The 25,991-nt window shown below is 35.8% G+C and overlaps 1 protein-coding gene across 1 annotated transcript; it reads left to right on the top strand.

Moving 5' to 3' along the window:
• The first annotated feature begins 23,263 nt into the window (after window positions 1–23,263).
• On the top strand, window positions 23,264–24,963 carry MC4R (melanocortin 4 receptor). The gene has a single exon (XM_033237839.1). It carries the CDS (start codon window positions 23,684–23,686, stop codon window positions 24,680–24,682), a length of 999 nt encoding a protein of 332 aa, XP_033093730.1. The 5' UTR covers window positions 23,264–23,683; the 3' UTR covers window positions 24,683–24,963.
• Window positions 24,964–25,991: the final 1,028 nt, after the last annotated feature.

The following is a 25,991-nucleotide window of genomic DNA, read 5'->3' as shown; positions in this document are numbered from 1 at the left end:
ATTTTATTAACTCATTATTCTGAAGAAGCCAAGCGTATGTTAATACCAATGCAAAGGCGAATCCAAAGAACAGATACATGTGTAGATTAGGAACACTGAAGTGAATTTATAAATTGACTCAAAACTGTTCTTCCATGAAAGGAAGAAAAATAAATTGAGCCTCTGACAGAATATATTTGCCAGTTTACAGTTGAGAATTATTTGCATTACTATTATTTATCAACTACTTACAGAGTCATAAAATTGTAAAAAGCAATGACAGTTCATATCCTCCATAGAACTAGAATCCGACAGCACAGAAAGCTATGCTCTAAATAATGCAGTTTCCTGTTGAAGATACACAGTAATCTTTTTGCTTAGTTTAAATGTCCTTGCACTTGTAAGTCCTAAAATTTATGTTACACTGTCAAAAGTGAGGAAACATTCAGATAACTTATTTTTTTATTCACCTATTGCACTGATGCATGAAATAAAATTCTAATTAATACCCTGTGCTGGTACTTGAAGATGACAACCTCTTAATACCATGGCCGTTTCATGTTTAAAAATTCATGAAATTGAAATGGTCATATCTGAATTTGATTTTTTTCTTATAATTTCAAATATTTTCAAGAGCTAATTCTAAAAATTTGATGTGTATTGTAAATCTTTATTTCTTTCCTGGGTCTTTTTGTCTAAAAGATTATTCTCTTACTATTTTTATTTTCTCCCATAATAAATATTTCATTGGGTGGCCCTGATTATAATAGTTCATTATTTAAAAAAAAAAAAAAACCATTTCAACAACCAAAGATATAATAACAAACTTGAATCATTCAACAGGTAAAACTTTCTAAATAAAAAGACTGCTTTCATACAGCTAAAACGTAGTTGTTCTTCTTTCATTAATTCATCAGGTCAGAAGCAGAGTGATAGGCCTAGTAAGATGAAACCATTACTAAGATAAAAATATTAAAGTATATGAAACATGAGACTTTGAGGCCTAAGCATTCAGGTCAACTACCTACATTGATGTAGTTCAGTATATAACTGAAAAACTATCCACTTGTGTTCCAGTTGTAGACAGATGCAGAAGTACATTGGCTTAACCATGGAAAAAAACAGTTTAGAGACCAAATACCACAAAAAACTTCACATCAATTGCCAGGTCTGGTTTCGAAATGACTCTGGTTTGTTATAGATTTAAGGCAGACCTTATGAAGATAGGTGACAACACACTGCTTACTTCTTCAAGATACTGTACTTACCTTAGAAAAATCAATCACTTGTAGAGTGCTTTGTAGCTGAAAATAGATTGTCACATACACTATTTTTGAGCCTCACAATGACTAAGTTAGGGATTATTCATCTTCTCAATTGACTGATGGGGAAACTAAGGATCAGATAAATACTGTCTTGTCCAATGCCATTGAATTTTTAATCATGGAACCATGAATAGCTTAATTTCTGAAGCCATTTTTGTCATAGTCTAGTGAGAATACATGGCTCAAAACAAGTTTAGTGAAAACAACAGAAATTAGAATCATTAGAGGATGCCCTTAAAATGATCTTAACTAATTATATCCAAACAGATATATGAACTGGTGAGGAAATCTAAGAGAACAGATAATACTGATGATTCAAGTCCTATTACTATAATTAGATGTTTTCCTCCCCACCAAAAAAAAAAGATAAAAAGCTAGCTTGTATGTATTTAAGTATGTCATTCTATTAAGTGGTTAATAATTCAAGTGTATTTTATGAGGAAACATTTTAATTGGCTTATTTATTCATACTTATAGTGTATATTGGGGATAGGATAAACCTTAATTTTAGTCCCTTTCCAAAAAAAATGAGATCAAAGGGCAGAAAATGAATAATTCAGGGTTTTTTTTCCAGCTATATATTTTCATTTCTCTTGTGAAGCAGTGTTTATATTGGACAGTTAAGCAAATAACTTTTCTAACTGTTGCTGTGGTGGTTTAAAAGTAGATTTATTTTCAATTTGCAGTACTCAATTCTTAGACTCTGCTTTTGCAGCTAAATCATTTTTGCCATCCTCATAGCACACTGAGGATACGAATCCCTCTGAGCAATAAATATCTATGAGATCCCAAGACAAACATTATTAGGCTATAATTTTGCTTACTTAAAACCAACATCTGAAAAATAAGCCCTGGAGAACTTCCTTTATTTCATTTTTTTCTGACCAAAGGGCAGTCCATTATGCTGACCAAAATAAGATAAGTGCATACTCATCAGTAACTGAAACTTTTCTTTAAAACTTACTTGGTAACAGAAAAATATGTCTTTTAATTTTAACAGAGATACTCCTTTTTCAGTGATTTCACAGCTAGTCATTTCCGATTTCCATCCCAATTTACCCTCTGTCAACAAATACCTGAAGAATGACAAAATCACGGATCAGGTCACTGAGTTATTCACTAAAGTCTTATTGCATAATGAGACATAATCAAGGATTTTTACCTCAAGCCACTGATCAAAAGACTTAAGCCTCTCACTTTGATCAAGGAACATTATTCTTCTACTGACAATTATTCCAGAGTTGATACAAATTCACAAATTCTGACACATTTTTAATGCATCAAATTATACATCTTAAAGAAAATCCAATAGCACAGAAATGTATCCAAGTAACCAAAACTAAGTTGAACGTTTCTTGTTTCTCTAGAACTTTGACCAAATGCTGGTGACAAAAAAAAAAAAAGAAAAATGGTCAATTATTGCACTTTCTACAGGAATCTTCAAACATCGGGAGCCACACAACCCTTCCAGAGCTTGCTAATAGGCCACTTATTTCCCTCCGTCTGGCTATCATTTGCCATCGCCAAGCTATATGCACATCAGACCACAAGAGAGGAAGAGAAATTGAATCACTGGAATGAGAAAAGAATTAAATTGTGTCTCCAGTTAGGCAAAGAAGTTAGCTGTAAATAAGAACACAGACTTGTTTATCAGAAGGTTGTCCAAAAATAGGGAGATGGGGCAACATCGAAAGATGGCTTGATTTGCCAGCCAAGCAATGCAATGTAAGAGGGCTGCTTTGGAGTATAATGAACGCCCACAGGCTACACAGTCAACTGCTGGCCTGAGCACCCAGCATCATTCCTGATGAGAAATTGATGGGACCATGGTATCAGCAGCAGGTGTCAACACAGGCCTCAGGCCAGATGAGGATCCACAGAGGGCTATTTGTGCCACAGTAATACAGCATGACAACTGAATAAGTGCAGAGGATGTAGAGTCAGGACTAGACAGATGACTACGTATAACCCTGAGAAATAAAGGAAATCCTTGAGTAGGGCCGACTGTTTAAATGTTGTTTTCATTTATGCAAAACTTATCAATGTTATCAATGACAAATAGATATGTGAGTTCATGACAAAAAACTATACTTCAGATACAGAAATATAGATAAAAATATGAACATCGGAACTTTAGCTTAAAATTTGCTTGTTTCATTAGCACTTTTATATTGAATATGTAAATCCTTATTCATTGAACAACAAAAAAAATCAAAAACTAGAAATGTTGGCTCTGTGACTATAGTAGATTTGCAGTAGATACTATAAACCTATCACTAGTAACAAAACACATTTAAATGAAATACCACATTAATAAAGCTGCAGTTTACATTTTCAAGTTCTGTCAAATACCTAACACCTTACAAAGATACAAATAAAAATCAGGGTACTCTAATAAATTATTTTACATTGACTCCAAACTTATTTTATCACAGTTTATAGTGCCAGTAAACAGTAATAAATTCAGAAGTTTCTAGTTGGCCAGGGATGGCTATGCTTTACTGGGATCAAATATTGATTTGCTTCTAAGTTCTGACACAATCTTTTCATATTGACTTCCATACCTTTGAAGTTTAATATAAAATGCAGCAGCAACTTATCAGCATCACTGAATCATTTAGCTTCTCTACACTCTCCATTAGAATATTACTTGTCTGTTTTTGTCTCTATTACATTCTCAGCACCTAAAATATTCCTGGGCTTACTAAACATATGTTGAATGAAAGAGTGACTATTTGACTATTAATCTATAGTCCAGTGACAAAGGCAGAAGAGATACTGTTATGGGCTCAATTGTAAACTCCCAGAATTCATATGTCAAAGTCCTAAAAAATAGTGATTGCATTTGAAGACGGAGCTGTCAAATAGGTAACTAAGTCAAAATGATATTATTAGAGTGATCCCTAATGTGATATGACTGATGTCCTTAAAAGAAAAGAAAACAAGGACACAGACACACACAGAGGGAAGATCATGTGAAGACAAAGCGAGAAGACAAGCCATCCACAAGTCCAGGAGGGCATCCTCCCAAGAAACTAACCCTGCTGACACCTTGATCTTGGACTTCTAGCCTCTAGAACTGAGAGAAAATAAATGTATATTGTTTAGGCGACCCAGTCTGCAATACTTTGTTATAACAGCCCTAGCAAACTAATATACAAACTTCATGAACTTTCTGATTGATAGAATTAAAAAAACACACACAAAGAATTTCAGGAAAAAATTATAATTTTTTTTTACACATGTTAGATTTCATTATGAAGCAATAATCAAGCTATGATTATGAAATATTATGTGGTCTCTCTAATGTTGAATTAAAAGCTTTTACCCCTCTTATGGTATTAAAATGACATCTGTGAAACTATGCCAAACATTGTAATCCTGATACAATCCATCCATGATCATAAAAGCAGAATATTACCTATATTAAATGTTATTGCCTAATCCAGGAACAGGCATTATATTTAAAATGACTAGAACCCAAACAGAAGCAAAGGCTATGATATGGAAAATATCAGATCAGAACTGTAATTGTACTTGACTACTTGGACTTTTAAGCAGCAGTCAAATGTACTGTGACTAAATTTAATTTTTGTAGAAAATTTGGTCTCCCTAATTATGCATAAATCAATAAGTTTATGGAATTTTGGAGGAATGGAAGGCTAAGACTATTGAGCTGCAATAAAAATATGACTTGGGAATATTTATGCTTTTGGAGTTAAAAAAACTTTTGGTGATTTTATATCCAATGAGTGTGTAGAGATTAAATATTAATGTTTACATAATCACTCAATACACTGTTTATTTAAAGAGGCAAAACTCATTTAATATTAATAAATATTGTGTAAGGAAACTTCCCCAAGATAAAACTATGGCTAGCTACAAAACCAGCTACAGATAAATATGTTTTCAAAGTGCTAAAACTTTAAAGCCAAATAAGAGTCATGTCCTAGAGTAACAGAATTCACACTGAATGACATTGTTTACTGGGGAAGTGTGAGGAGCAACTGAAGCCAAAGGATATGACTTAATTGCCAGAGAACTAACATCTGTTATTAATCTTGTTAAATAGACTTGAGTCTAGTGTTAGAGTCATCTTGGTAAAACTATATCCCACTAATTGCACTAGACAGAAAATCCATAAATAGAACTACGTACTTGCTTTGTTAGATTGTGGCTTGTCACATTTGCAAAGAACAATTAAATTGAGGCACTAATCCAAAAATTAGTATGCCTTTTAATACCAAAAGGGGCTGTTAGTAAACCAAAGGAAAGTTAAATAATAAAAACAGGCTCTTTTTCTCTCACATAATTTTTAAGATAAGAAAAGTCTTTCTCTATTAACTAAAGAATCCAAATGCCCAACACCTGTTAAATATAATTGTATATGATGTTGAAAGCTAAAACGATGCAATAAATTTTTTGTAGCCATAATTCCACACAGTTGACTGTCATTAATTTTTCAAAAATACTTAGTTTATTCTCATTTCATTAGTTAATAATCATATCAACAGGCAAAATGATGGTGCATATAATTATGAAATGTCAATGCATCAAGGCAGTGGATGCAATATGTGTACAATATTCAATGGACATGCTAGACTAGTCAATATATAAGAATGGGGCCAGGCTCAGTGGCTTATGCCTATAATCCCAGCACTTTGGGAGGACCACTTGAGACCCAGAGTTCAAGACCAGCCGGAGCAACAGAATGAGATCCCATTACTACAAAAAAAAAAAAATTAATTATCTGGGAATGATGGCATGTGCCTGTAAGTCTACTTACTGAGGAGGCTGAGTAGAGAGGATCACCTGAGCCCAGGAGTTGGAGGTTGCAGTGAGTTCTGATTGTGCCACTATAGTCCAGCATGAGCAAGAGACAAAGAAGGGAAGGGAAAGGAAGGGAAAGGAAGGGAAAGGAAGGGAGACGAAGGGAGACAAAGGGAGGGGAAGACAGGGGAAGGCAGGGGAAGGGAGGGGAAGTCAGGGGAAGGCAGGGGAAGGGAGGGGAGGGGAAGGGAAGGGAAGAGAGGGGAGGGGAAGGGAAGGGAGTGGAGGGGAAAGGAAGGGAGGGGAGGGGAGGAAGGAAAAATGAAAATCTGGTAGAAAACTTTGGTTATTTGAGATCACCTTTGAGTTTTCAAGCTGGGATGCAACTTTGAAGTATTTTTAAAATAAAAGCATATATGATGCCACATATATATATACTCTAGCATATTGTGTATATATATATACTCTAGCAATATTGTGTTTTGAATCTCAGGAACTTTGGAGCATAGATCACCATGATTGGCCTTCTGTATGCTAACCTGGGAAACTTCTGCATTGCCTAATTAAAGTCTCCAAAATAAGCTGCAACTATGTGTTCATGTATCAATCAGGATATCTTTGAAGCAGACATTATGGCAGACAAATGAATATGTCATTATCTGCGTGCTTGCTCTCTCAATTTATGTAATCTATAGGCAAAATCACCAGTCTATTGACTCTCAAATCTATAGCTCAGATATCACCTCTTGATAGCCATATAATTAACTGGCTTTTGGCCTTCTCTGTCTGTGCATGAAACTTATAATGTCCAGAACTGAATTAGTAATCTTTTCTTACATTGTTAGCCTGTAGAGTGATGGCATATCTAATCACATAGCAGGCCAAGATAGAAAATGAACTTATTCCTGACTCCTTCCTCTATTTACTCTTAAAATCCAATAAATCACCATGTTGCAAATTTCATTATATTACTACTTATATGAAAAAATATCTTTTCATCTACAGTCCGATTACCAATAATTAATATCAAGTTCTTGTTACTTATCTAGCATCTAACATTTCAAATTATATCTATCCTTTTAGAATAAAGTTGGCCGGGCGCGGTGACTCAAGCCTGTAATCCCAGCACTTTGGGAGGCCGAGATGGGCGGATCACGAGGTCAGGAGATCGAGACCATCGTGGCTAATATGGTGAAACCCCGTCTCTACTAAAAAAATACAAAAAACTAGCCGGGCGAGGTGGCGGGCACCTATAGTCCCAGCTACTCAGTAGGCTGAGGCAGGAGAATGGCATAAACCTGGGAGGCGGAGCTTGCAGTGTGCTGAGATCAGGTCACTGCGCTCCAGCCTGGGAGACAGAGCGAGACTCCGTCTCAAAAAAAAAAAAAAAAAAAAAGAATAAAGTCAAACATCTTCAGAAAAGTCTTCTATAACATGTATGCCAACCTAACTCCCTTCTCCTCCCGCTTTCTGACTCTTACTTTATATTCTAATACTCCTTATGTGATTCATGTCCACTACATCCCACGCTGTTTCTTATTTCCATACCACTGACCATTGCTAAAGTTGTTCCCTGGGTCTGAAATCCCCATCTTTCTTTTGTTCCATATTATTTATTCTTACTGAAGGTTTAAGATTTGGTGCAGGTGTCATCTCCTAGGGCAGCCCTCTGTGATCCCTCCTGAGCTGGGTTACATATTCACACACAGTGCTCTCTTAATATCTCTATAAGTATCTCTCTCTGAATTTACACATGATTTTATTGGGGCCTACATGTTTATACTAGTACACAAATAGCTTGAAAGAAAAACTATAACTTATTTATTTGTTTCTCTTATGGGTACTAGCATAATGCCTAGTCTAGCATAAACACTTAGTAAATAGTGAGTAAATGAATAAGTGAATGAATGGGTAGATGGCTTAAGGAGAGACAGATAATTGCAGGGCATATGCTATTATTTTCTCCCTTTGATTCCCCATAAAAGATGTAATTTTTTTCTCTAAATTTTAAAGATCTTTGCCTGAGATCATTTGGGCTTTCCTATACCTAACTAAAAGTATCAGAAAATAGAGTGTTATGTTTTAAATTTAAAACGGATGAAAATTATTAGAATAATCCAAATATGTTCTAGAAACAGGACAAAATAACCATTCTAATTAATTTCAGAGTCTCATGTTCTCTAAACATACAGAATCTCTTCTTAATAAATGAAGATACTATTAAGGAACTATTTACCTATTTTCAAAGGAAGAAAATACTTAACTATATTTGGTTTTTAATTTTAATTTCTATGTTAGTCCTTCTTTTTGAAGATGGTAAACATTGAAAAAAATGATTTAAAATTCACTAAAGAAATACGTATAAAAGAAATCTAAACCTCTCAAATGATTTTTTGTATGTTTGTAGCATTTGTACTTCTGATGCTATAGTTTGAAACTCTGCTAAAATGCTGAGACACTGAGTAACTGGAAATTATCTTCAGAAGTGCAATCATTATTACTTTTCCAGGCAGATCTATTTCAAGGACATACATGCACTAAGTAGAAAGATGCCCGCAGATGGAGAGAAGAATCTATTTAAAATGCTTGTAAGATGACTATCCTAAGTGTGGGTAGAGGGACTATCTACTCTGCACCTAAAAGATTTCAAGCAGGTTTATGGCATATTTTCTCAGAATCCAATCTGCCCACATCTTAGGACTTAGTTTATATTTCCAGATTATTGGCCACATTTTCCATCTTTGCAAACAAATGATATACCAATAAAAAAAAACACTTTAATTGAATTTGCATGGAAAACATTGTATCTGTGATAAAATGTTTGCAGTGTACATTTTAAGCTAAAGGACATACTGTCCTAACTATTTAACAGATATTTGGAATGAGTTATAAAATGTACTAATCTAAAATTGTCACAAAAGTATATTGCTTCTTGGGGTGAAAGAAGACATAGAACATTTCATTATCAAATGTTTGATTTTTAAAGATCCCCATTTTGATTAGGATTAGCATATGATTTAACAGCTACTCTGGAATAGACCACTATTTTAGGCCTTATTTCATCCCTGAGCTGGCAATTAAAACATTCACATTATCTGTGGCCACACTTTGGCTTGCTCTTACGAACAGAATCCAAGAATGTAAAAGGTCGAAAAGAATTGTAGTAGTAATTCACTTTGAAGGTATACAGATGTTTTTTAAAAAATAATATGGAACCAAGTTCCCTAAGAAAAAGAAACTGCAGGTCGGAAGACGGGTGCGACTCAGCCACCTGTGCTACAAATTGTTGAGATTTAAGTTTCCCTGTGCTTCCTGCACTCAGGTTATCATTGTGACAGCTAAGTGGACTTCCACAGTGAAGCCATATCTTATTTAAAATCATAGCCCAAAGAGAGACAAAACTCCCTTTCTTGCCTTTTGAACAAGTTGCATAATAACCAAAAGAGGGCCTAGCAGAGACTGTGTACTAAACTCCAACCATGGAATCTGCCCCCAACAACCATCCCCTTTAGGTGAGGCTATCCAGGCCACCACCGCTCCTGCTCATGGAAACCTCTGTTGAATCACTTTGCCCTTGTGGCCATCACAGCTGACTGGACGTGGAGATGACACCTAACATGAGAAGAGCTACTCCGTGTGCTGGCTTGTGGCCTGTGATGTGCTGTGGCCTTCAATACCCTCTCGGATATTTGAACTGAAACACAGAATAAATGTAAAGGTTAGCAGTGGGCGCTGAACATGCAGTTTCTGTAAGGTAGTGATGAGGTCATGAGGAGTCCAGGGCAGGCTGAAGTTAGTTTCTATGGAAGGTAGACATACAGGATAAGGAGCCTAGATAAAAAAAATCCAAGATGAAAATAGAGAATGGAGAGGAAAAAAACTATGGCATCACATGGAACAGATCAAAGAGGTTGTGCTTGGTCCCTAGAAGAGAAACTTCAACCCTTAATAGAGCCTCACAATTAACCCCTCGTACTTGAGTAATTTGAGTAGACTTCATTCTTCCTTGTTACCAAATAGCTTCCTTGTTACCAAGAATATGCAATTCCCAGATAAACTCCAGATAACTATTTGGTAGCATAAAAATATGCTTACTTGAAAAAAATATGTGGGAGGCAGTAAGGACCCAATGTTGTGCAGTCTCCAGGTGCCTCACACACACGAACTCAGATGTGGTCATCTCTGACATCTCATACCTTGAGACAAACCCGAACACTCACCTTTTTTTTTCTTTTCATCCAGGCAAACACCTGGTTTAAGGGATTGTGGGAGCAATACCACCTTCTCTCTCCAGTGAAGGATACGCAGTCAGACACGTCCTGAGCTCAAACAAGAGAAGAAACATCACACATCCTTAACTTCCCTTTTGATATTTTAAAAAACAAATTCAACAGTTTCTTGCCAAATGCAAATGCAACTTGAATACAAATAATTTATAAAAGAAAGTTCAAGATGTGTTTGTTAGATGTTGTAGGACATCTGATGGAGTCTCCAATCCATGAAATGGCAAAACTCACTATTTACAGGATATGACATCACAAAAGATTCTGCAGGCATTTGTGGACATTTTACTTTGTAAAATCACTGAGATAACATTATTTCTTCTCTTTCCTATTACAAAAGATCAATTGAAGTACAAAAAACCTGTGTAATCTCTTATTTTTCAAGTCATAGGAAAATCCAAGAGCCTGGTGTATGCTATCACACAAAACTATCAATGCTATTTCCCCAGATGTACTCAAAAACAGTGAAACAGCACAGGCATGATCAGAGGCAGGCTATATAAGAAATCCAAATTTATAAAATCAGGAATGGAGAAATACTAGGTTTTATTATAAATTTGTTATAGTTTTATCTACGTAGAGATTTACCTATAATGTCTAAGCACAGATTATTAACATAAATGTTGTAGTAGATAACGGCAGAAGACTCAATTAAAACCAAATGAAAATTTTGAAGTTTAGATTTATGAGAAAGCTTTTGAGAATGTATTCACCACATATAGAAACCTATGGCTTTAAGTATATATTAGTTTTTCTGAATATTTACTGGAGAAAGCTTAATAAAACAAGACACCCTACCACAATGTATTTCCCTACCAAGGCAAGAAAAGATTTTAAATGTCCTACTCTTCTTTTCCCACACCCCATATTTAAGGAATATCCATCAAAGAGCAAGAACTAGGTTTTCTCAAAAGTGACTAATTGATACAAAGACCACATCAGGTTCCTTATAAAGGAGGAATCATCTCCAGATTTTGATTACAAGACTCCATTTATATATAAGCAAATGAGCCCACTGGGTGGCTAATTGTAACCTACATGTTATTGCGCATAAAGTGATTAAACAGCGCCACCCCGAGCTAGCTGTGCTGAGAACAGAAGTTTAATGGTATGTGAATTATCAGTGAGTGTTCGCACATAAACAGGAATTGTTTCAGTGCTTACATGGATGAAAAACTGGATTTCATAACCAAAAATATTTTTTAAAACTGCTCCCATAATCTCAGTGTGCCAAAAAAGGTGAATCCTGAAAAGAATATGCAATTCCCAGATAAACTCCAGATAACTATTTGGTAGCATAAAAATATTTTCAGAAAATACAAAACATTAGCTGGGCTTGGTGGCAGGCACCTGTAGTCCCAGCTGCTCGGGAGGCTGAGGCAGGAGAATGGAGTGAACCCAGGAGGCAGAGCTTGTAGTGAGCCGAGATCGCGCCACTGCACTCCAGCCTGGGCAACAGACCGAGACTCCATCTCAAAAATATATATATATGTGTGTGTGTGTGTGTGTGTGTGTATATATATGTGTGTATATATATATTTTAGAAAAATATAAATACATATAGCTACTTCTTGTATAACATTTACTCTGTGCAAGGCACAAGTCAAAGTGCTTCATACATATTAGCTCATTTAATTCTTACAGTAACCCTTTGATGTGATGATGATTATTATTATCCTAACATTATGGAGATGAAACTGAGACAATCACTTAAAATTTTTTATACATACACATTTATTTTGACAGACCTAACTAGCACTATGTTATTTTAAAGTGTGATCAGGATTACTGAGAATGTGCTAATCTAGTGGAAATTATATGTCTATGTTTGTATGTCCAATTTTGATCAGTCATGGCACTGTGAGTAAAACAGACACACACAAAAATCAGTGACCACACTGATTTCAGAAAAGAACCAAGAGTTTATGCAGAAAGGCTGATCTCTCCAAGGTACTCCTGATCCAAAGTTTATTTTCCTCAAAGTTTTTTCCACCTTACTCCATTGTTTAAGAAGTTTTCATTTGTGATATTCAGAGATACTTGGACCTGGCTTGACAATTTGGAGGATTAGACTACTGTTGCAGATTGATTTCACATACTAGTAAGTCAGATCTCTGAACTAATATGAGTGCAGTATAACTAAAGGGAGTGAAATATAGCTGGAATCACAGAAAGAGTATTGTAATTCTAACTCTCACATTCATTTGGAGTGTGAACTGGGACAACTAACATAATTTCTTTGGTACTTAACAAATTATTTTTAAAATAATAAAATTAGTCTAGAAAATCTTTAAACTCTTATTTAAAATTAAAATTGTGTGAGTATAAATAAGTCAACATCAATAACGTAGTTTTCATTTAACAAAGTAAGAATGATCTTAGCAAAATCTTAGATAATATAGATCAATTATCTAAAAGACAGAAACTACCAAAACTCACTCAAGAAAAAAAATAAACTGAATAGTATGACACATACATATTAAATACATTAAATTTATATTTAACTGCTTTCCAACAACAACAACAAAAACTCCAGACCCAGAAGTCTTTGCTGGTGAATTCTGCCAATATTTATGAAGAAATAATGTCAAACCTACAACACAAGGACCAGTTCTTTTTTTTATTTTTATTTATTTTTTGAAACAGAGTTTCGCTCTTGTTGCCCAGCTGGAGTGCAATGGCGCGATCTCGGCTCACTGCAACAACCGCCTCCCGCGTTCAAGCAATTCTCCTGCCTCATCCTCCCAAGTAGCTGGAATGATAGGCATGCACCACCACGCCTGGCTAATTCTGTTTTTTGTTTTTTTGTTTTTTTTCTTTTTTAGTAGAGATGAAGTTTTACCATGTGGCTCAGGCTAGTATGGAACTCCTGACCTCAAGTGATCCACCTGCCTTGGCCTCTGAAAGTGCTGGAATTATGGGTGTGAGCCACTGCGCCCTGCCTAAGGACCAGTTCTAAATGCAGTAAAACCAAAAAAGTAAATATATAAGTGCAAGTCTAACAGAATGTGGGTAGAATCTGTATGATGTAAACTATAAAAGACTAACGAAAGATGCATAAAATCACAATCACAAACTGAATCTTACTGTAGGTCAACTTCAAAAGAACTTTTTAAAATATGATAAATAAATATAGAAAATAGAAATTATAATTCATCCATCCAATAATCAATCAAGGTTGGCAAACTCTATTTTTCTCCTGTCTTTTCTTAATTTTGTAAAACACTGTGGATTACTGAAAACATCCTAAGAAGAGTAACTGGTCCTTGACTTGGAAAAAGTCATATGTCTTTCAGGAGGACAGATATATAAGCAACAAATGAGTAATCATTATGGCACAGTCATATAATAAAGTGCTGAGGAGAAGAGTTGAGGCAATGCTCATTGTCCTCTGCTGGGGTAGGGTAGTTGTGTGCAGAGAACACTAAATGCTAAAGGCAAGAAAGGAGTTGTCATTTGAGATGACATTATTCCAGAGTAAGGCAGGCAGGAGGGAATTACATAAACACTCTTTGTTCCTTATTTCCACTACTTTTGTAGTCCAGATCCTGGGAGAAATGTTCAACAGCAGCATACTTGTTCTCCCCCCAGCTGCTTCCAGCCAACAACTGTGCAGCAGGAACACCAAATCAGGTGTATGACAGGGAGACATGCGACCCATCTGAAAGCCAGCTTTAGCTTGAGTGCTCCCCAGCAGTTCATAGGAGGTCTAGGACACTTCCCTCCACCATTTCTTCCCTCTCTCCACTCAGGGGCAGGTCCATTTCATGATTTGACAGGTTGTTTTTTTTCCTTTTAGCTTGTCCTGGCTCATTTTCTTCTTCACAGTTATTTTATTAGTTAAATCTTGCATGCTTAACCTCATTTTGGTATCCTCTTCTGAAAAGACACACACTAATACAGTCAGCCACTGCACCCTGCCCAAGGACCAGTTCTAAGTGCAATAACACCAAAAAAGTAAATATGTAAGTGCAAGTCTAACAGAATGTGGGTTGAATCTGTATGATGTAAACTATAAAAGACTAATGAAAGATGCATGAAATTACAATCACAAACTGAATCTTATTATACAACTCCATATCATACAACCACAAACTGAAGAGACACACACTCCTTTGCCTATTTTGTTTCTCACATTTGCCTCAAAAATACATGTGTTCCTCATTATTCTGTTTATAGTGCCCTGTTTCCTCCCATCCTAGTAGCAGCTGACAGTTTCCCCTACAGCGTTTATCTACTACAATGAAAATATGTCTTCCTACTAGATCATTCATTTTTTTCTTTTCTTTAGAGATAAAGTCTGTCTCTGTTACCCGAGCTGGAGTGCAGTGGTGTGATCATAGCTCACTGCAGCTTTAAACTCCTGTGCTCAAGCAATCCTCCCACCCTAGTCTCCTGAGTAGCTGGGACTACAGGCACATGCCACCATGCTGAGCTAATTTAAAGTTTTTTTTTTTTTTAAGAGATGGGGTCTCACTATGTTGCTCAGGCTGGTCTCAAACTCCTGGCATCAAGGGATCCTCCAACCTCACCCTCCCAAAGTGGTGGAATTATGAGGGTGAGCTACCATATTCAGCCCCATACTAGATCATTCTTTTGGTCTCTACATATAATTTTGCTAAATAGATGTGTTCATTTAGATGTAGCAAAAACACTGCAAATTCAAAATTTCAAAAACTAAATGTGTTTTATCTCTTAATACATTTCTCTTTCAATATTCTTTGACTGCATATAACAATCAGGATTCAGTACAGAAAACAGATATATTCTTAGCATATCATGTAGAAGGGGACTTTATACAGGAAATAAAGGTGCTTACAAATTTGGGGATGGTTGTAGACCTTCAATGATTTTATTTCATTCCAGTTTTATAGCACCTGGGCTGTGATTGGCAGGTCAGAAAGCTGCCATTCGTACTGCTATCCCTGATACATAAAGAGGGAAACCAGATATATAAAAGTGGAGTTGCCTAATGCCAAAGCCTACGTATGCCAGAACCTGTTAGCCAGCTACCATGGTTGCAAGAAGATGACTTCTGCCCCACTTATTAATAAATCTATGAAGACTGTATCTAATTGGAAAAAATTAATTCATATATAAAACTCAGGTTGCAAAGGACCCTAGACAACATAGATTTTAGCTTTCAAACTCCAAATTGAAAGAGATGAACATGGAGATTAAGAGAGCCAGCCTGTGTACCTGCTAACTGAATGGCACCAACATAACCAATTCGCCCAAGCCAAAAAGTAGAGGGCGTGGAAAAGTCCTTTCTCTTCCTCATTCAGTTGATGGATGAATAGTCTTATTCATACCTAAGCTGCTACTGGCTTTCCTCAAGCCTTCACGAACTCTTATTCGGGCTTCTGAAATAGTATCTTGGTAGTGTCAACGAGTATATTAACTCCTCACTTTTACCCCTCATAATTCTATGCAGTGCTTTTCCTAAAGTGTAAATGTTATATTCCTCCTTCAGTCTCAAGGCTGTTTATCCAAAAGGCAATGTAAGACTCATTCAAGGTTTGGAAGGAATGTCCTGGGCCTCTGGCACCCTGGCACCATGTGCAAAGCCCTAGATAAGCTGTTGCTTGCTAACATCTCCTCTCATTTCCTATGTCTCTTTTTTGTGTACTCCAGCCATGGCAAAATATTTGCTATGTCGCAAATTTGAAATATCATATTATATATTATTGAAATATCATATATATCACATTCATATATTATGAATATGAAATTTCATATATCATATGATACATGAAATATCATATAAATATCAAATATCAATTTGTGGAAATTATTCCCTCTGCCTTGAATTCCAGTCCTCTTTACCTCTTTTACCAAGTTAAATGCTCCAATATTTATCTAAATAAAACACCCCCATCCAATAATAAGTTAAGACTCAGCTGAGCAGAGAGTTCTTGAACTGATGGCTATTAATATATCACTGATCACAAATGTAGGAATCATTAGCTTACAACTAATTAGGCCTAGACTCCCTTGCAGCCTGAGTTCTGCACTGAGACTCCCCATTTTGATGGCATCTACGTTGCAGTTCCTCCGTGGCAGAACACATATCTTATCTGCCTCCATATCAGGAACATAGTAGGTGCTCAGTAAAATACTGGTTGATAGAGTGAAAGAAAAAAGGAAAATTAAGCAGACTGGAGAGAATTTTAAGACAGCCTTAGCAAAACTGCACAATGAATCTTGCTATAAGCTAAATAGGAAGGAAATACTGAAATGCTAAATTTTCTAATACTTTAAGATAGCATCATATTTCAGTGTCAAGTTTATAAATAATGTATTAGTAATATTTCATTAGGATTAAAGATATTTTAATACAATTATGTGATCTTGGTGTTAATTTAAAATATTTAGAAACAAAAGAGTTATATAATTAAATTAATTCCTTAGAGAACCATAGTTGTTTTATATTAAAAATAATAAATATGGGCTTCAACAAAAGTATTTTATCATATTTTATATAATTTACCCTAAAATATATGTTAAACATCATAATGAGAAAAAATGTGTTGATCTTATAATGGGGTATACAATGTTCATATGTTAAGTATCAATACCTAATGATGTACATTTTACTGGGACATTCTGTATATGGACAGCAATTATGCAAACTAGGAGATATATAAGCATCAGCCTATAGACATAGCAGCTGCATTTTAATAAATTAGGACTATATTTCATAAGGTAATTATTACCCATTTTTAAGTGAGAAGTTTTATAGTCAGAATAATTTTGTCAATGTTTCCCAAATTGTGATCAGTGAATATATATTCCAAATTATAATTACATTATATCTGCTGTAACATAATATATATGTTCCTTAAAAATCAGTGTGCTATGAAAAATCATGCAAAAAGTCAAAATAAAAACAACAGAGCTTATGGAAAAAATGGCACCAGACACATAAAACTCAAAAACTTTGTCAGTGATACATTAACAAAAAGAACCCAATAAAACAAGGCCCACTGTCTTGCAGTTAAAACAGGAGCATGCCAAATAGTTAAATATACATAAACCTGCAATACATAAAGCACTTAAAAAAAAATCTGCAGTTTGCTTGTGGAAGTCAGTTTCAGAAGGGTTGTAGCTTATGAGTTATAAAGTGATAGAAGGATGATTATGTAAATTCTCACGAGAAATTCTATCACCACATGTGGATGGCTGTGCCTCCTGACACTCGGTGAGCTGTATTGTTTGAGGTGTGTGTGTTGTGCGCGCTCCCATGTCTTGGTTCAATCAGATGCACTTTTCCCCATTCACCTACTGTCTCTCCTAGACAAAACTGTGCAAAAATAGACAATTTATCTTATGCTCAAAATGTTCCCTGATATATGAATTATGCTTGGAACAAATTCACATTTCAAAACAAGCATTATAACAGAAATGAGTCTAATAGGTACTTGAAAATAAAAGTGGAAGAAGTAGAGTTCTATGTTCCAATAAGTTCAGGAAATTTGGGGTTAAGCAATGTTTATTTTTGCATTAGGCAATTTCTGAAACTATGCTGATGTAAACTCTGAAACTTCAAGAAGGCAATGAGTTTGCAATATTTTAAAAATTATTTAATGTTAGAGCATTCCCATTCATTAATATTTTGTGGTGGAAAAAAACTAAAAATAGTGTTCCATGTAGCATAGTTTGGTAAACATTTTTCTACATTAATGTTTCACATTTATTGTTATAAAATGTAAAACAATATTTTTCTCTCAGAACAGAAATAAATTATGATCTAATTCAATTTTGTGAGGATTACAAAAGAAATCTGCAATAAATTTTCAAAAATACTATCAATGTGTCTAATATTACTGGTTGTATTTCTTCTGGCTCATAGAGAACTATGAACCATGGCACACAAATAAAATATCATATTGAAGATCATCTTTTCAGCACAATTAACCTTACAATAAAGATCTTATAAATCTACACCCAATGATTAAATTGTTGCTGTTAAGGATATGAGATTTTCTGGGACTTCAGTGTGATCCTTTTGTTCATAAAATATTTTTATGGGAAAAAAATGTTAAGGGAGTAATTTTTTTCTTTATTATTAATTTTACCTATTTCTAAATTAATATTTCTATTTTATTCAAATTTTCAACCAGTTCTTTTGTTCTGTTTTTATATGCAAAGTTTATACAGGATTTAGAATAAGTATGAAATAACTATTTGATCATTTATCCAATAGTCTGTTAAGGAAGAAAATTGCCATAGATGAATCTAATATGATCTAATCTTTTTTCAGATAAAAGGCAATGGATGGAAGATGAGAGTGAAAATGATAGCATCAGGATGATTGAAAAGTCTCTTATCAGTTAAAGTAACTAGAGCACTTGCAAAACTTGTCAGAATTAACACTTTCAGAACTCTGAAAATTGACCAATACTTCAAATAACCCAAGGTAAATTTATTCAGGAAAATGGCTAAATTGCAGTAAGAAGAGTGAACCTTGCAGCATTTTAACTAGACATATTTTCCCATTCTCAACTCACCGACTCTGCAGTAGCTTTGACAACTAACATCCTGTAAAAATGTTTAAAAGCAGGAGCCTAGCAGGAAATGGAGGGTGTAAAATGGGGTTGGATCTTCTTCAAAGCTCCATTCCCTTTACCAGAAATGCCATCATTATTTTGACCTATCTGTTGGTTTCCTGACAAACTCTACTTGCAGGGCTTCTTTATTTAACCTAACTCAGAACTCACCCCTGGAGAACAGTCTTTTCCTCAGGGACATTTGTTGGAAACAATCAGAACAACTGCTTAACATCACAGCTGCCTGAGGCAATGGATAGAAGTTGGCAAAAATAATCAGCTATTCAAAAAGCTTACAAAGAAAAAGTTCAAGAAAATGAGATGCCCATAGGAATTTATAAAAACTCTAACATATCCCTGAGAATCTAGAAAGCCATACATACGTACAGGACTGTACTTATGATCAGAAAAAAAACAAAACAAACAAACAAAAAAACCCCTAAGAAGGCCTTGAACTCTCACCTCTGGCTGACCTTGGTGGCTGTGTGTAAGCAGAAAGTAAGGGCAAGGCAGAGTTGCCCAGTGCCTCGCTAAGTGTCAAAGGCATGCCCACCATGAACACGGAGTCTCTCAGCAATGACTAAGGGAGATGTTGGTTCCCGACATCTAAGGAAATCTCTGTCCACTCATCAGCTGACTAATCAGCTATCAGAGCAAAGACCTCCTTGATTATACAAGACAAAGAATACACACTTTTTAGAATTATTTCAGAAAAATTACTGAACAACAACAATAACAAACAACAACAACAAACCCTGGGTAAGAGAGAAAATCTGATTTTCAGGGTTGCTGGACTGTATTATTCAAAATTTCCAGTTTCTAACAAAAATGAATAAATAAATGCATGCAGATAAATAAGAAAATATAGCACATACACATTAGGAAAAGGAAGTCAGCAGAAATTATTCCTGGGGAAGTCTAGATGTTGCACTTAATATATAAAGTCTTTAAATCAGTTCAAATATGTTCAAAGGATTAGTGAAAACTATATCTAAAAATTAAAGGAAAGTATGAGAGCAATTTCTCATCAAACAGAAGATATCAAAATGTAAGTGTAAACTTTAATAAACATGGGTTAGGCAATCCTTTTTTAGATATGATCCCAAAAGCCCAGGCAACCAAAAAACATTGATAAATTTAACATCATCATAATTAAAAGGTTTGTGGTTTCAAGAACACTATCAATAATTGAAATGGCAAAAGTACCTAGAATATGTAAAGAGCCATTACAACCCAATAATAAAAAAAAAATCCAATTAAAAATGGGCAAAGGATTTGAATAGGCATTTCTCCAAAGATTATTACACAAGTAACTAGTAAGGACGTAAAATCATCTTCAGTATCATTAGGCATTAGGGAAATGAAAATCAAAAGTACAATGAGAGTTCACTTCATATCCTTATGATGGCTAAAATTTAAAAGATAGACAATAGCAAGTGCTAGCAAGAATGTGAAGAGATTTGAACCCTCACCCATTGCTAATTGGAAATGTAAAATGGCGCAGTCACTTTGGAAAACAGTTTGCCGGTTCCTCAAAACAAGAAACAGAGTTATATGATTCAGCAATTCCATTCCCGGTTGTGTATCCAAAAGAATTGAAATCATATGTCACATAAGAATTTGTCCATAAATATTCCTAGCAGCATAATTCATGATAGTCAAAACTGGAAACAACCCAAATGTTCCTCAACTGATCAATAAATTTAAAAATATAATGTATACAACCAGGCGCGATGGCTCACTCCTATAATCCCAGCACTTTGGGAGGCTGAGGCAGGCGGATCATGAGGTCAGGAGATCGAGACCATCCTGGCTAACATGGTGAAACCCCGTCTCTACTAAAAATACAAAAAATTAGCCAGGTGCAGTGGCGGGCACCTGTAGTCCCAGCTACTTGGGAGGCTGAGGCAGGAGAATGGTGTAAACCCAGGAGGCGGAGCTTGCAGTGAGCTGAGATTGCACCACTGCACTCCAGCCTGGGTGACAGAGCGAGATTCCGTCTCAAAAAAAAAAAAAAAAAAGGATATGTACACACACATATATACTATATACATATATATGTACATATATAAAAAGTATATATACTATATACATATACACACACATATACACATACATACATATATACACATACATTCATATATACACATATACATACATACATATATATACTATATATATATAATGTATACATACAATGGAATATTGTTCAGCCATAAAATCAAATCAAAACTGGGTGCAGTGGCTCATGCCTGTAATCTCAGCACTTGGAGAAACTGAGATGGGAATATTGTTTGAGCCCAAGAGTTTGAGACCAGCCTGGACAACATAATGAGATTCAATCTCTATAAATTTGTTTTTAAAAGCTAGCTGGGTGTGGTGGTACACATAGTCCCAGCTACTCAGGAGGCTGAAGCAGGAGGATCACTTGAACCTAGGAGGTTAAGGCTGCAATGAGCCATGATCATGCCACTGCACTCCAGCCTGGGTTATAAAGCAAGATCCTCTTTCAACTTTTTAATAATAAAATTCTGATTCACATTATAGTGGCGGCAAACCTTGAAAATATTATGCTACATGAAAGCAGTGAGTCACAAAATGTCACATATTGCATTATCTTAATCATATAACGTGTCCAAAATAGGCAAATTTATAGAGACAGAAAGTAGATTAGCAGTTTCTAGAGGATGAGGAAAGGGCAAAATGGGGAGCTGCTAATGGGATAACGAAATGTTTTGGAAATAGAAAGTGATGATTATGGCACAGCTTTGTGAATATACTCCCCCAAAATCCACTTACTACTGAAGAGGTGGATTTTTTGGTATGTGAATTGTATGACCATTTTTAAAAAGAGAAAAAATAAGGCAAGAGGAAGGTAAGATTATTTTCAGCTCATGATGTTCAGAAAACCCCATCCCAACAACATTTTACAATATACAGATGATTAGGCATTCAGCAATACAGGAGAAGGGAGTTGGAGGTGTGAGTTCTGCTCTGTGCAATCATTAAGAGACAGGCTCCTTTCATGATATGGTCCTGCCACCTGCAGCATGAGATTTCAAAGATGCCGTATGGTTATCTACTGATAGACAGGAGAGGAACCTTGTGTAAAATTATGAAAGAGCTAATGCGATGAGCCTCACTGGGGTCCCACCCAATTCCAAGGCAGGATGGAAGATGTTCATTTAGCTCAATACTCAGGAACACTACTTAGTATTATCTCTGTCTCAAAAGGAAAGAGGATACATTCCCAACCTAAGTAACTGAGATTCAGAATTAACCCTGAAATAAGCAGCTACAAACTACAGAGCACTAAAATAAAAAATAACCATAGAAGAAAAAACAATATACAAAATTTCATATAATCTGGTGTTTAATTAATTTGGCAAGTAACTTTGCTGTGATCTTTCAAACCACCTTATGCAAAATATTCAGAAACTTCAGTAAATAACTAACATCATCAGTCTTGACTTGATAACTAAACTTACTAAGGTATCTGTCAGTTCAACTTACAAAGCATTAAACTATGGAGGTTGAAAAAAAGTTGCTTAAAAAAATAACACAATGCAGCTTAATTATTGTTTTCCTGAGTTCAGAGTAAGCATAGTTACATTAATGCCATAATGTAGTTTAAAATATTGTAAATAAAAAGCACCTGCTTTCAGGTAAAACAGAAACTCTTCAATAGAGAAATATGGGATATTAGTGCATTAAAATCAATCCCTTTTTGAACCCATTCATAATTTATAGCTACCTACATAGTTCTTCCAGCCATACCATGTCTATCTATATCATTAAATATCCTCTCTATGTTTCAGGTATTTTAAACTGAAGCACTACTTGCTGGGTTCTTAATAAAAACAAAAAATTAAGAGGGTAAATAAATTCAGTATTCCAGCCAAAAAGCAGACTATCTGTTTCAGGAACATAGGACAGTATACTTTCTATTTCATTTTACACACACACACACACACACACACACACACACATACACACACACACACACAGGTTGTCTCTCTTTTACATAAGAATGAACCTGGCTGCCTCAAGATAGGTTGTTTTGGTATCACAGAATGGCCTCTAGGGATCAAGTTGTTTCCCTTAAAAACTTGAAAAGGGAAATTCAGTCTCTCTTATCCCACTTGCTTCTTGACTTCAGACTTCAGGAGCTTCTGCATCTGAATCTGTGTCGCCCTGCAATTTGTGTCTCTGAAACATAATCCTGTCTCACAGACTCCCATTGCATTAGGATTGGTCAGAAGGAAGCAGAGGAGGAGCCACTGTGAACATGTTTTTTTTTTTTTTTCTCTCCACACATCATAAAAATCTGCAGCTGGCACCTACAGCCCCTAACACTCAAAGCAATGCTCAGGCTGGAAACAGAAGCTTCTGAGAGGCAGCCGATGTGAGCATGTGCGCACAGATTCGTCTCCCAATGGCATGGCAGCTTCTAGGAAAATTATTTTGAACAGACTTGAATGCATAAGATTAAAGTTAAAGCAGAACTGAGAACAAAAAAGCAAAGAGCAGACTCTTTCAACTGAGAATGAATACTTTGAAGTCCAAGATTTTAAAGTGATGATGATCAGAGTCGTACCTAAAAGAGACTAAAAACTCCATGTCACGCTCTGGACTTGTGACATTTACTCACAGCAGGCATGGCAATTTTAGCCTCACAACTTTCAGACAGAAAAAGACTTGGAGGAAATAACTGAGACGACTCCCTGACCCAGGAGGCTAAATCAATTCAGGGGGACACTGGAATTCTCCTGCCAGCATGGTGAACTCCACCCACCGTGGGAAGCACGCTTCTCTGCACCTCTGGAACCGCAGCAGCTACAGACTGCACAGCAATGCCAGTGAGTCCCTTGGAAAAGGCTACTCTGATGGAGGGTGCTACGAGCAACTTTTTGTCTCTCCTGAGGTGTTTGTGACACTGGGTGTCATCAGCTTGTTGGAGAATATCTTGGTGATTGTGGCAATAGCCAAGAACAAGAATCTGCATTCACCCATGTACTTTTTTATCTGCAGCCTGGCTGTGGCTGATATGCTGGTGAGCGTTTCAAATGGATCAGAAACCATTGTCATCACCCTATTAAACAGTACAGATACGGACACACAGAGTTTCACAGTGAACATTGATAATGTCATTGACTCAGTGATCTGTAGCTCCTTGCTTGCATCCATTTGCAGCCTGCTTTCAATTGCTGTGGACAGGTACTTTACTATCTTCTATGCTCTCCAGTACCATAACATTATGACAGTTAAGCGGGTTGGGATCATCATAAGTTGTATCTGGGCAGCTTGCACGGTTTCAGGCATTTTGTTCATCATTTACTCAGATAGTAGTGCTGTCATCATCTGCCTCATCACCATGTTCTTCACCATGTTGGCTCTCATGGCTTCTCTGTATGTCCACATGTTCCTGATGGCCAGGCTTCACATTAAGAGGATTGCTGTCCTCCCCGGCACTGGTGCCATCCGCCAAGGCACCAATATGAAGGGAGCGATTACTTTGACCATCCTGATTGGCGTCTTTGTTGTCTGCTGGGCCCCATTCTTCCTCCACTTAATATTCTACATCTCTTGTCCTCAGAATCCATACTGTGTGTGCTTCATGTCTCACTTTAACTTTTATCTCATACTGATCATGTGTAACTCAATCATCGATCCTCTGATTTATGCACTCCGGAGTCAAGAACTGAGGAAAACCTTCAAAGAGATCATCTGTTGCTCTCCCCTGGGAGGCCTTTGTGAGTTGTCTAGCAGGTATTAAATGGGGACAGAGCACGCAATATAGGAACATGCATAAGAGACTTTCACTCTTACCCTACCTGAATATTGTACTTCTGCAACAGCTTTCTCTTCTGTGTAGGGTACTGGTTGAGAATATCCATTGTGTAAATTTAAGCTTATGATTTTTAATGAGAAAAAATGCCCAGTCTCTGTATTATTTCCAATGTCATGCTACTTTTTTGGCCATAAAATATGAATCTGTGTTATAGGTTGTAGACATTATGGATTTACAAAAAGAAAAGTCCTTATTAAAAGCTTAACAATGTCTCTTTCATGTTATTCATAAGCATTGGACACTTTGTGTGCTTTAGTAACACAGAAATCAGAGCCTCATTAAATATATTCTAATAAATTCATTATTATATTACACTATTCACCATTGAAATGTAGAGAGTTCATTCTAGCAGTTAAGTGAAAATATTTAAGGAACAGATGCATAATCACTTCAAAAAATATCATCACTGAAATTTCAAGTAATTTAATGAAAGGTTTGTTCATCATCCCTGTGCAGAAGTAGAAATGAAGCTCCTCGAGAGAGAAAAACAGGTGCTGAAAAGAGAGAGATGCTGAGTCAGAAAACTATGTGTGCTTCTCAGACACAGAAAGATTCATCTCCCTTAGCAAACAGCCTGATATTTCACACAGGCAATTCAGTTTGGGGTGGGTGGGAAAAGGCAGCTATGGAGATGAAAGTGTTCTGGAAAACCTAAGTTGCCAAGTCAAGATAAATTTCCTGTTACCAAATTATTCCTAAACAACATTAATAAAACAGAGAATGGGGTATTTATACCCCCCTTAACCAAGGATTCAGGGTCTGCTGAAGTGTCCAGAAAAGGTAATATTGTACTGAGAGATTTAGCTTCCTGTTTCTAGAGAAGTACAGGACTGACATCGAATTCTTTCTCATTTCACATGAAAATGACTTACTGTTTACTTATTGCTTATTTTTTGAGCTGGAGTACAAATGTTGATTATCAAGGATTTTAAACTTCAAAACCAAATTCATAGCACAAGTGTTTCCAGGCAATATTTGTAAATATCTAAAATAAGGGTACCTGTGATGCTGGTACATTTTAAGCAGAAATGGAGGCACCTACCAAACCCCAGAGGATGTCATACAATAAACTAGCCTTCCACAGCCACTTCTTAAAGAGTAAATATGTTCTGCTCCAAAATAACCCTACAGATTTGGCCACTGAGCAATAAAATTTGTACTGTACTTTCTAATCTGTGGGTAATTTAAAATAAAGAAAAAGAATATATTAGGTTGAGGATCACCAGTAAACTAT

This window comes from Trachypithecus francoisi, unplaced genomic scaffold (assembly GCF_009764315.1).
Source record: "Trachypithecus francoisi isolate TF-2019V2 unplaced genomic scaffold, Tfra_2.0 Contig01474, whole genome shotgun sequence".
Lineage (NCBI taxonomy): Eukaryota > Metazoa > Chordata > Mammalia > Primates > Cercopithecidae > Trachypithecus > Trachypithecus francoisi.
Note: the sequence above shows the minus strand (reverse complement) of the source record. Positions and strands in the feature narration are given on the sequence as shown.